Source organism: Macrobrachium rosenbergii, chromosome 13 (assembly GCF_040412425.1).
Source record: "Macrobrachium rosenbergii isolate ZJJX-2024 chromosome 13, ASM4041242v1, whole genome shotgun sequence".
Taxonomy (NCBI): domain Eukaryota; kingdom Metazoa; phylum Arthropoda; class Malacostraca; order Decapoda; family Palaemonidae; genus Macrobrachium; species Macrobrachium rosenbergii.
Genome location: NC_089753.1, coordinates 23,776,935 through 23,789,807, shown reverse-complemented (window position 1 = coordinate 23,789,807; position 12,873 = coordinate 23,776,935). Strand labels below are relative to the sequence as shown.

At 38.8% G+C, this 12,873-nt stretch overlaps 1 protein-coding gene across 1 annotated transcript in view; it reads left to right on the top strand.

Annotated features, from left to right (window-relative positions):
- The window catches only part of cyp33 (cyclophilin-33), a 28,511-nt gene that overhangs the window by 3,252 nt on the left and 12,386 nt on the right, over positions 1–12,873 (top strand). Inside the window, exon 2 of the mRNA XM_067114721.1 lies at positions 4,364–4,533. Within this exon, the coding sequence (XP_066970822.1) occupies positions 4,364–4,533 (170 nt within the window). The remainder of the gene's footprint in view (positions 1–4,363; positions 4,534–12,873) is intronic.

The window sequence follows — 12,873 nt, the reverse complement described above, 5'->3', positions numbered from 1 at the left end:
TTGGAAAATGTCCCTACATTTCCTTATCAAATCTGGAACTTTTTGCAAACCTGTTACCACAAGTCATATTACCACAACAATAGAATTTTATGCTGCAACTTTCAGCAAGTGATGTGAATATGGGTCCCAACTTCTGGGAGGTAGAAGCATGAGTACAGTACCATACTCTGGTAGGTATAATCAGACTGAAAGAAGCAAAGTTGGGGGGGCTGTAGGAAGATATTTCCCTCTCATACTGAAATTTTAGGGGAATCTCCAAATAATATAATAAGGGAGCATTGAGAAGTGGTTTGTATAGCATGTACTGTATGGTATTAAAATCTGATAAATCAAAATTGAAATTTCAATAAGTTTTAATGAAGCGTTTTGAACAAAGGAAAAGCAGGATGTGGAATTCCTGAATTTATTAATCATAGATTTAAGATTATCTGATGCTTTACTGTGAGTTCATTGATGTGAGGGTAATAGTTAAATCAGATACCTTGTCATAAATGTAGTAGCCAATTCGCACATAACTGGACACTTAGCAATACAGTACTGCACTGTGTTATGTGTGCATGTATGGCAGTCTACTGTAGCTATTTTTAAGCATCTGTTATAGGACCCTTTGAAGGGATGCTGGTTCTGACATCCTTTAAGGCTACATTTCTGAAGTGCCAATACTAATGGCTTCTTAAGGATTTCTAAGAATAGGGTCAGAACAAGTTGTAGCTCCTTAATTTTAAATTGCTAGGTTCTACAGTAACATTAGTGCTTTGGGGAAGTAGTTTTGTAGTTTAATTTATTACCTTACTTTAGCTGTGTACTCTCTGACCTTTCACATGGATGTGTTGCCTGCATGGCAACAGAATGCATAGTGGCTTGTGCTTTTCTTATTATCATTAAGTTTACTGAATGTCATTTCTAACATACATGTTTATAACAAACAATGCATTACTTGGGAATGGCCTTAAGGATATGTTCTGAAATGTGAGGTAAAGATTAGAGTGAGACGAAGTGGAAAAAGTCAGACAACTAGGTGGAAGAGACCAAAGAGAACAGTTGTCTAGCGAAAGACAAGGCCACTACATAAAGAATCATAGTGCTGTCTACAGAATGTCTCACAAGGCATACCTTCCCAGAGGAGCTGTTTGTGCTGATTAGTGGTACTTCTCGTAAGTTGACTACAAAAAAAAAAGAGGTCTCTTATGCTATCAAGTTTTAAGACTAACAACACTAATTTCATAAATAAGGTATAGACTTGCGAAAGAACTGTTCTTGTATGTTAATGTATTTTACCTGGGAATTCACCTTATCTAATGAGTAGTTGCTGGGTATTTTCTTCTTTTTCTACAAATTGGGAATTCTTGAACCCTTGCCATCTGGTGCTTAAAGCAGAGTGTCCTTAGATATGCTCTTGTTGTGAAGCTCAGACAACAAATATAGTTTCTGGGTTTGCTTTGTTCTGAAAACCTGTTGACTGTGAGTTTTGCTTTTTTAAATAGGTATGCAGTAGATGGTTTTATACTGTTTAGAATTTCATTGTAAAGATGTTTTAAACTTATTGTAAGTATTTTGTTGCTGCTGCATGCTTCCTCAAAGTTATGGTATTTGGTAGCCACTTGCAAGATGAAGTAGTATACAGTACTTAACGGATACACCTGTAAATTTTGTAGAAAAAAAACAGAATATTTCAAATTTGAGATGAGATGACCTAAGATATTTCTGGTGCTGCCCATAACCAACTTTTACATATTCTGTCTTCAGTGGGATATTGAAAAGCCTTTTTACCCGAGTTACTTCATTATTTAGATAATGCCTCAACAGTACTGTCTGCAGACCCGGTCTATTTTCTCTTGCGCTAAGTATTACATAAATCTTACGGGAGGAATGCAGGTGAGTGTTGCCAACCATTTGTGGCTCACCCAGAAAGGAATCCTTACTTTGTTTCTTTTCCTTCATTAACTAGTCCATGGATATGATGTTCAACTTTTCATAAATAAAACAAGGATACAAGATACAAAGACTGTTATAGAACCTGTCAAAAGACATTATTTGTGGCTGTACATTACTCTATTCTATTTTCTACATGATAATTACCTGGTTGCTTTATTCCTGTTGGTTCTTTATTGTAGACGTCCTTAACCACCTTGCAGGAGGGCTCCGGATCTCTCACTCTTTGTGAAACAGTTATTTTTTTATAAGTGCAATATTGTATGTATGCAGCTGCCTAATCCCAGCTGAAGAAAATGCTAGTATATCCTGTGTATGAATGCTGCCTCGTGATTGATGTTGTCTCTTCAGAATTAATGGGGTCTCTCAATGGGATCATAACTGGTGTTGTTATCAGTGCTATTATTTTCAACAGAGAGGAGATAGTACTTGTAAGTCGTAAACATTTGGAATTTTTTGGGAGGTCCAAAACCCATCTTAGGTAAAATACACTGTTCTGGCTCCCTGCTTGAGATTCCTGGAGATAGCTCTATTTTATTGCTGCAAAAATTTTTATTGTATCGCTGGTTTTTGTCTCATTTGTAAGCGGAATAATTATGCTTTGTGTAGTATGTTTAGAAATGAAAATCAAAATTGTCAGAATGATGTGCTGAAATTAGTCAAGAACGGAAATGGCTTTACTTCTCAGAAATTATTATTCTATTTAAAAAAAAAATCATAAATATTTACAAATACTTTTACACCATGAAAAGTATATACAGGCAGTCCCCGGTTTACGAAATTCGAGGTTACGGACGCTTTCAAATATATTCATCAGAAATTATTTCCTGGCTTACGAATGTTCGAGTTACGACGCTGGTTACGCCGATCCGACGGAAGAAATATGGCCCCAAAATGGCAGAATAATCATAATTTGAAGGTTTTTTGATGTAAAACTCAATAATAATGCAGTTTACAAATGCACCCAGAGCATTAAAAGTAAGGTTTTCTTATGATTTTTGACGATTTTTCGACGATGTTCCGACTTTTACGATTTTCGGTTACGACGCTGAAGAACGGAACCCCGTCAAACAGGGACCGCCTGTATATATATATATATATATATATATATATATATATATATATATATATATATATATATATATATATATATATATATATATATATATATATATATATATATATATATATATATATATATATATATATATATATATATATATATATATATATATATATATACTGTATCATATTTAAAACTAGTTTAATGATAAATCTCTAAACAGCCCTACTCGTGTGGGAAATGAAATTGAATTTAAACTATCGCAACACCCCTTCTAGTGTCTCCCTATGATACCTGACATTAAAATATATATGGTTGATTTTTCTTATACAATTTTCTACAAGTGGTCTCATTTGGCATCACTAGAATCTCAAGGGATGAGAGTTGTAGGATGCCGTTTGACACCATTGGAATTGAAAGGGCCAAGAGATTTAGAGAAGGACATACAGTAAACCCAATAAATGCACTTTTTGTGATAAAACTTAAAATACTCAGGTATAAGCATTTTTACAGGGTTTTTCTTGTGTTTAAACTATCAAAATGGGCAGTTCTAAGTGTTTTTAGAGGGGTTTTAAGTTTTTGCGGATTTTAGCTATTCGTGTTTACAAGTATACCTCAGTTTAACCAGACCACTGAGCTGATTAACAGCTCTCCTAGGGCTGGCCTGAAGGATTAGATTTATTTTACGTGGCTAAGAACCAATTGGTTACCTAGCAACGGGACCTACAGCTTATTGTGGAATCCGAACCACATTATGACGAGAAATGAATTTCTATCACCAGAAATAAATTCCTTTAATTCTTCATTGGCCGGTCGGAGAGTCGAACGCTGGGCCAACAGCGTGCTAGCCAAGAGCTCTACCCACCCCTCCAATGAAGAACTCTTAGCTATTCGTGGGGGGTTGTGGTACGCATCCCCTGCGAATACGGGGGGTTCACTGTATCCAGTGTTCTTGAAAGTTAGGACGACCCAAAGATTAATTATATAGGAAGTGACAGCAGTTTAGAACACTGTAAAAAGACCATATCCAGATTGCTTGCAAAAGTTTGTGGATACCTTGTCATCAACGTAGAATATCACCATCTCTCGACTTATTTTTGCTCCTGTTGGGTGTAGTATCAGGCTCCATTGCAAAATATTACAGAAAAGCCCAGTGTTTATTATTTATTATTACAGCATTAATTTAGAAATGTTTAAGATAAGATCGATTTTGTTACTTTCTGCTTCCAGGATACTCAGTTGTATAGCACTTTTTTATTAAATCTGGAATTTTGTACTTTCTGGGGTTGTTGAAAGAAGGGTAGTTAAATCCTGTCTTTTATCTGCGTAAGGAATAAATGACCTATGTAAGATTTCTGATTTTTACAGGTGGTTTAGCTGATGAGGTTACAGAGGATGTGCTGAGATCTGCCTTTGCCCCTTTTGGAGAGGTCGTTGACATCCAGATTCCACTTGATTATGAAACGGAAAAGCATCGTGGTTTTGCGTTTGTTGAATTTGAGCTTCCCGAGGATGCTGCAGCAGCAATTGATAACATGGTATTTTTTGCTTCTTTCTCTTGCTGTAGTTCAGGGAATGATTTTGTGATTACCGTCATAAAAATTTGAGTGACGGATTAAAAAATTCCCCCCACGTTTGGAATTACCTTTTCTGAGCTAATTAACTGTCAGTAACAAGCAATTTTTCGTTCAAGGTTTGCTTTCATCACCATACCATTTAAAGTGTCTGTCAAGAAAGGTTTGTCTGTGGGTTACAGAAAATATTTTGAACCTTAATGATGTATATTGGTTCACAGATTTGAACTTCAGTATATATTTACATATAAGTAACTTACCAAGTAATTACATAGCTATAGTTTCAACTCGCACAGCAGCTTAAATTTTGAAATTTGCTGTAGCGCTACTATTGTTTTGTGTAGGTGACTAGCCCCACCCACTTTCGGGGAAAGAGAGGAATAACTTGGCAAATAGCTTCAAATTATTTCTGCTGGCTTATGACTGAACATCGGTTGTGAGAAGTCAGCTTGTTTTGGAATTCTTTTCACTTTCCGGTTGATGTTTTTCCAATTGGTGAAGTATTTTACCTTGGGTAGCCTTTGGCACATTTAGCGAGTGTTAAGTTTTCTTTTTGGGACCTGTTTTTGTCTGAATTAAGACTTATTTTCACAATTAGAGACTTCTTTCACTGAATAATACTTTTTTGCCTAGACTGAGACTTGTTTGCACAGTAGCATGTCAGACTCAAGTTCAGCTAGTATTCATTATTGCAGCAAAGGCTGCAATATTAGGTTGACTAAGGCGTCATATGATTCGCATACCATTTGTACTGGCTGTAGGGGGGCAAGTGTGTTCTAAAGATTTGACTTGTAATGAGTGTGAGGATTGGGATGACTAGAGTTGGAAAGTTTTAAAGTCACATTTAGCCAAATTAGAAAGAGGCAGAAAAAGAAAGGCGGCTTCTAGAGCCGATACTAAGACTTTAGTTAGTCTGGATTCTTCTCCTACGTCTTCTATTGATGTTAATATTCCTGTTATCTCTTCCACTGTGTCTATTGTGTCTCCCATCCCTAGTTCCTCTTGACTGTAACACCCACTCCTTTGCCTGGCTCTCATGCTTCTGACCCTGATCCCATTGCCAGTCTTGAATCAAGGGTTGACCAGAAATTTGGTCTAATTGTGAGCAGTGGAACAATTAGGAGCATCCATTAAGGTCCTAATGGATAAAGTGAATGATAAGAGTGCCAGTGAAGTGTTAGTGGAGGAGTTGGCTACTCGTCCAGCTGACTTTCCTAGACAAAGGCCCCTGTCATACTCCCCTAAACTTGGGAGGAGACATACTGGAAGTCCAAGGGAGGTTGATGAGGTCTGCCCACGGGTATTTGCCCCCTCAGTCAAGCCTGTTGCTTTTCCCAGGCTGTGACAGACAGCCATTGGAAAGGCGTCAAGGAAGTGCATCGTTTGTTCTCTAGTTCGGGGGCGTCCAGTCCTGACAAGAGGGGCCAGTGGCGATTTGCAGACGAGTCTCAGCCTTTGAAAAGGCATGCAGTGGATGTGGGCCGCCCTTCTCTCCTGCCCTGTAAAAGGTTCAGAGAACCTTCTTGCAGTCCTCAGCCTTCATTCAGCTACTGGGACAGTCCGGAGTGCTTTTCTCCTGAGCACCTTGCAGTAGAGCACCAGCACTTGGCTTCCAAGTGCTCTTCCTCTACTTGTAAGCACCCATTGTCTTTGTCCGAGCACCCATCTACCACTTCTGAGCGCCCAGCAGTGCCCAGCAGCACCTGAGCACTCAGCAGCGCTTGAACGCCCAGTCTCAGCTTTTGAGTGCCCGGCACCAACTCCTGTCCTTTTGGCGCCAGCTTCCAAATGCCCGGCGCCAGCTTCTGTGCACCTGGCTCCTTGTCAGCTGCCTGCTTCAGTTCCTCCCATGCCCGCAGTATTTGATCCATTGTTGGCACCCTTCCAGCATCAACTTGATGACATTTTGGGATTGCTTAAGAAGGCACCTCCTTCAGCTAAGACTTTGACAGACTTGTCTTTGTCCCCGATCTCATCGGAAGAGGAAGACATGGATCAGGACACTACTCCCTTAGCTTTTGTAGCCCTGCTGTGGTATTTGCTGCTAAGCTTTCCTCATTTTTTTACTCCTGCAGCCCAAATTTTGCCCACTTCTGCCTTTATGATGAGTAAACAGCCTGTTGACTCTTCCGTGCTCCCAAAATTAGTTCTTTCATCCTCTTCTAGGAAGGCATTGAGCGAAATTGAAGGTTGGCTCTCAGAGAAGATAGAGCAAGGGAAGGCCTCTTTTAGTTTCCCTCCCTCTTGGCTGTCGTGCAGGAGGTATTTGTCATACGCCACAGGAGAAGTGCCTTCTTTGGGAGTCGCTGCCTCCTCTCAGGGGGACTTCTCTGGGCTTACTGACTCATCGCGTAGATCAGCTTTCTCGTTGGCGAAAGTGATGTTCTCGTCGACGGAGCTCAGTCACTTACTCAAGAATATTTTTAAGGCTTTTGAGGTCTGGAGTTTTTTAGATTGGTCAATTGGAGCTCTAGTGAGGAAGATTTAAGACAACTCCACTTTACCAGAAGATTGTGCTGTGGACTGGCTCAGTGTCCTCTCGTGCGCAGACAAGGGCATTAGAGATGGCTCCCAGGAGTTGGCCATCCTCTTTGCTATGGGGGTCCTTAAGAAGAGGGAGCTTTTGTGTTCATTCACCACCCAAGGGGTCACTGCTTCACAGAAGTCGGCTCTTCTCGTCCTCCTTTAGATCACCACCATCTGTTTCCCCAGTCCACAGTGAACAACATTGCTGTGGACCTCCAAAAGAAGTCCACCCATGACCTCTTGGCTCAGTCAACAAGACGCCCTAAGAAGTTGGCCACCTGTGGCACCAAGTTGGTATCTCCTCTCCAACCTCAGGACTTTTTGTAGCATCAGACAGAGGTTCCAGTCTAGACCTCGGTCAAACATTTGCTTCTATGCACGTGCAGTTAAGAAGTCCTCCTCCAAGCCTTCCTCTTGGAAGTGAAGACTCTGTCCTCCTTGCCCCAGTGGGAGCCAGACTCCTCCTTTTTTTAGGAGAGATGGAGTGCAAAGGGAGCAGAACAGTGGATCATGAAAATCTTGAGGGAGGGCTGCTCCATCCTGTTCAGGGAGAAGCCACCTTTAATCAATACTCCCATCTAATTGACTGCCTACTCAGTAGGCTCGGAGAAGTATTTGGCCCTCTTGGAAGAAGTTTCTTCCTTCCTCAGGAAGAGAGCAGTAGAAGTGGTTGAGGACGTCAGATAAGAGGGATTCTACAACTGTCTTTTTGTAGTCCCCAAGTCTTTGGGAGGTTGGAGACTGCTCCTTGATGTCAGCACCCTGAATTTCTTTGTCCAGAAGATGAAATTCAGGATGGAAATGAACCAGACTGTCCTGTCGCCCATTCATCAGGGCGACTGGATATTTACCATTGATATGCAGGATGCTTACTTCCATGTCCCCATCCATTTGGACTTCAGGAAGTACCTCAGGTTCGTTTCCCAAGACAGTCTATCAGTTTCGAGCCCTGTGCTTCAGCCTATCTACAGCTCCTCAAGTATTTACTTGGGTTCTTGCCCCCTAGCAAAGTGGTTCCATCTTATGGGCATCAATATTTCTCTGTATTTGGACGATTGGCTCCTTTGATCCCCTTTGAAGGAGAAGTGCATGGAGGACCTTCGGAAGACCCTTCTCCTAGCTGAAGATGTGGATTGTTGATCAACATGCAGAAGTCCCAACTGACTCTGAGACAGGAAATACAATCGTCCCTCGTCTATCGCCGAGGTTAGGTTCTAGAACCCCCACGATAGGTGAAAATCCACAAAGTAGCGACCTAATATTTATTTTATATTATTTACTGTATACGTATATATTTTAAGACACTATAAACCCTCCCCACACTCTTATAAACCTTTCCCACACGTTTATTAACTGTTATTAACCTTTCCTACACTTAAAAACACTTCCTATGCACTTAAGTACTTTCCATACCCTTAAACCTACATGATAGTTTATGGAACAGAGCATCAACAGTGATAAAAATTCTCTTGTGTATGTAAATGTTACAATGATGTAATAATTTTCAAATACTAATATTAATGTGATCACATTAATGCGTTATTTCACTTAAGAATCCATTTAGTATACTGTTCATAATAGTTTATGATACAGGGCGGTGCTTTACAGCCTTGTGGCCATTTTTAAAGGTCTGGTAACCACGCAAATTCAACAGGGGCTTAGTGCGATTGTGATTTTTTTTTATCCTGATCGCAATAATGGTACGATGCGCGGCTTATAGTTGCCAAAATAGGAAAAACAAGCCTTGAGGAGAAAATGGGATAACATTTCACAGGTAAACGAAGTATAATAGAATTTATTTATCCTTAATGTTGTGCTAGTCAGATATATGTCATCGTAGCAGTAGATCCACTTTCTTTAACATGTCTCATATGTTCAGCATATTATCGTGGTACATGAATGTGGTGGTAATTTAATTTTGATACCAGAATATCATTAATATTGCATATGCCACATGATATAAAGTAAGAACAATCTTGGTGGGTATTAAAAATGCTTAGCAGTATTAAAGGGATGACACTAGATGTTTCAACCAGTCTCATCTTTTAAGCTTTATGTTACTGTGATATAAGGACACCCGCTGTATTTTGTCGGTCATTAAGAATTACCTAAAGTATGTTGGCTCTAGGATACTGCCTATGCCATCGTTTTTTTCCAGTTTTAGACGTCAAAGGCAGTGTCCGAGTTGTTTAATGGAATGCAGATCACCATACACGGTTTCACAACGAAATTCTGAAACGTCACATTTGGGGAGAATGTTTCAGGATGAAGCAAACAAAACGTAGAAAACAAATCCTTTTTGTGTTAACTGTCATCATTTCGCATATTATTGTGGCACATAAGTGCAAAAGCGACTTCAGATTTGAAATCGCAACATCATCCACCTTATATAGCCTATGCCTGATCATATAAAGTAAAGACGAGCTTGTCCGTTATTGAAAAGGCTTAGTAAGTGGGCGTGCAGGTTACTGGTTGCATCAACAAGCATCATCTTTTAAACATGTTACAATGAAAGCATTATTAGATGGCTGAACCAAACCATAGAAGAGAACTTCGGTTACTCTAATCGAAGTGAAAAATATTTTTATGTATATGTAACAAATCTTGTCTTATGTGTGTTGTCATCGAACCACATGTCTCACAGATTGGCGATGGCAAGAAAATGAAACTTGGTAGCCCAGGCTAAACCTATGCCCTCAAATTATTCATTTGGTAAGGTGCCATATAATTTAAACCTTTCACTGCGTACAACTTGTTTTCGAATATATAAAAATAATTTCTTGTGGTAAAAGTTATCAAACCATCACAGCAAGGAAAAGGTTGACTTTTATAATGGTAACAAGAAGGAAAAGAATCTTAACCCTAGCAAGTCCTAGGCCCCATGGCTAAGGATTCTGCGTGTATTTTTATTGTTCATTATTCCAAATATATGTCAAAATTACTTTATGTGTGTGTGTGACAGTGTGCATGTTACAATATACAGTATAATATAATTTATTTGTATGTATACAATAACTTATTCATCATAAACCATTGTAGTTTTTTGGCGAGGAATACTTATTGTGATTTATTCTGATACATATAGATTTCTTATTGTTTAACTAATCTCCAAAACGTCTCAATTTTATTTTTATACGAATGTCACACATTGTACATGTTTCTTCATTCTTCAAGACATGACTGTATCTAAAAATAGGTACTGTATATTATTCTATTATGCACATAATCATTGTCTCTCAGCAAGGGAATAAATTCTGATCTGTAATAAAGCAGCAGTGTATCTGACTTACAATTGTTTAACTTTAGATTTATTTTTTCGTAAAGAAAAATAGGTACAAATTAATTATGCACATGATTTTAAATTCTTCTTCGAGTGGTGATGTATCTGACTTCTGTATTTTATATAAAGTCAACATTTTATATAAATTTTTAGTTTTTTCTTTTTGTTATAAGAGAATGTATAGTTATTTTTATGAATAACGAATATTAATAAGGGAACACGTTTTTCTAATCAAATTATAGTTGGCTTTCAAATATTTGAGACTATACGGATTAGAGTGTAAAATTTTGTACTTCAATAAACCTCAGTATAGAAATATTTCGAAATATATTGTACAGCGATGATTAATTTGCTTATAAAAAAATAACATTCTTATAATAATTAAGCCAGAGGGGAAAAAAAACAAAAGTTGCCGTAGCGCTTTGTCTCTACCGCATAGTACAGTAGTTCTCAACCTTTTTATTACCACGCCCCCTCTAAGAGCTGGTCCTTCCCTCCACGCCCCCCTTGCATCTATGAGTAAAATTCACTCCCAGATTAGGAGGAAAAAAAAAAAAGAGAGAGAAAGAGGAGTTTCGAGGGACAGGGAGGGAGGTAAATAATTACAAAATAATGGTAAGCCTAGCGAGTCTACTAGAGCGGTAGACTATAGGCAACTAACGTTAAAAGGCAATACTTTTTCATTTTTTTTATAAACTTCTGGATATTAGTTCCTCACTCTTATTAAGAAAATAATGAATATAATTCTAGAATCTTTAAATTTTCCCTAGGCTTTGCGCCTCCCCTAGAAATTGCTGGGCGGCGCGCCCCCCAGGTTGAGAACCACTGGTATAGTACTATGAGCTGGAAGAGACCTTTCAATATGGCTGCCCAAGGTCACACGCTTGGCAGTGAGATCACCACTCCAGGTACAGTATATATGCTCTATGGTATAAAACGAAGTCTCAGCAGTACCTTGAGACGAGACTAAGTCTTGACTTCACAAGCTGGGGATGAGAGAGTATACAGTAACCTTGTGTTGCTTACATATGAAATTCGGATTTTAAATATTTTTACGGCGATTAGAGATGAAACATCAACAGTGATAAAATATTCTGTTGTGTACTGTTATAATATGTGTGATAATCATAGAGTCAATTACTAAACTTGTAATGAAGCGCGGTTCAGTAAATCAGAGAAAGAAAAAAAAATATGGCAACACATACCTACAGTAAAAACAGTTACAGGTGTCGGGACAGTGGTTTTTTTTATACAAATATTACGATAATAATAGATCAATATAGTTTATTCTGTAAGTGAAATAAAGTTTTATTGAAATTTTGCTTTTTTTCATTAAAAGATATGCATATCAGAGAGAGAGAGAGAGAGAGAGAGATTGAACTGGGGTGTTTATTATATATTGGTAAGCTGTTTTGTGAGAGAGATTGAACTGGGGTGTTTATTATATATTGGTAAGCTGTTTTGTGATTTTGTGGGATTTTAATTTAGCATTTCATATATTTTGCTGTTTACATTAATATTAAAAATTGAAAATTAGTATATAATTTTTTATAAAAAAAATTATTTAGTCATGAAAATAAAAATTTTATGATAGAAAAACTTATTTTACCACAAAAATAAAAATAATAAATACTGCAAAATCCCGCGATGTAATAAAAAATCCGGAATACAAATTTAGATATACAGTATATTAAATAAAAAAGTCTGCAATGCAGTGAGACGCTATGAGTGAACCGCGATATGGCAAAGTTAAGTATACCTTCGGCAGTTTGTCAGATTGGGAAGACTCCACATGAGAGTGCTGCAATTCTTCCTGAGAGCCAGCTGGGAGGGCAGAGTGCATCCGGTCTCGTTTGTATTTCCCATAACTCAGGAAATCAAGAAGGACTTGCATGGTGGAAGTCCGAAAGCAGACTTTTGGAAGGGAAGTCCCTGCTCCCTCTGAGACCCAACCTAGACTTCTACTCAGACTTGTCGGACCTATATTTATAGGTTGGGGAGCTCTTCTGGGAAACAAGGGAGTTTCCAGGACATGGTCCTTGAAACAGAGAAAATTGCACATCAGCTTCAAGGAATTAAAAGCAGTTCATTTGGTTCTGCGATCCTTTGTGACGGAAGTCTCAATAAGACGGTGGCAGTCCACCCATACAACACCACCGCCCTGTCTTAACTCAAGAAGCAAGGAGGGACTCATTCTTTCTCCCTGTGCGAGGCAGCAAGGGCACTTCTCGTCTGGGCAGAGCAGAATCAAACCCAGATTGTCACTCGATTTATCCAAGGCAGACAAAACGTGTTGGCTGATAAGCCGTCACAGGCAGGTCCTCCCTACAGAATGGACTCTGGATCCACTTGTTTGCTCTGAACTGTGGAGAGTGTGGGGAAAGCTGACCCTGGACCTCTTTGCAACCTCCAGGATTCATCGCCTTCCTCTGTTTTGTTCGCCAGCCTCAGACCCTGTAGTGTGGGCGACAGATGCCATGCTACAGGACTAGTTGAAC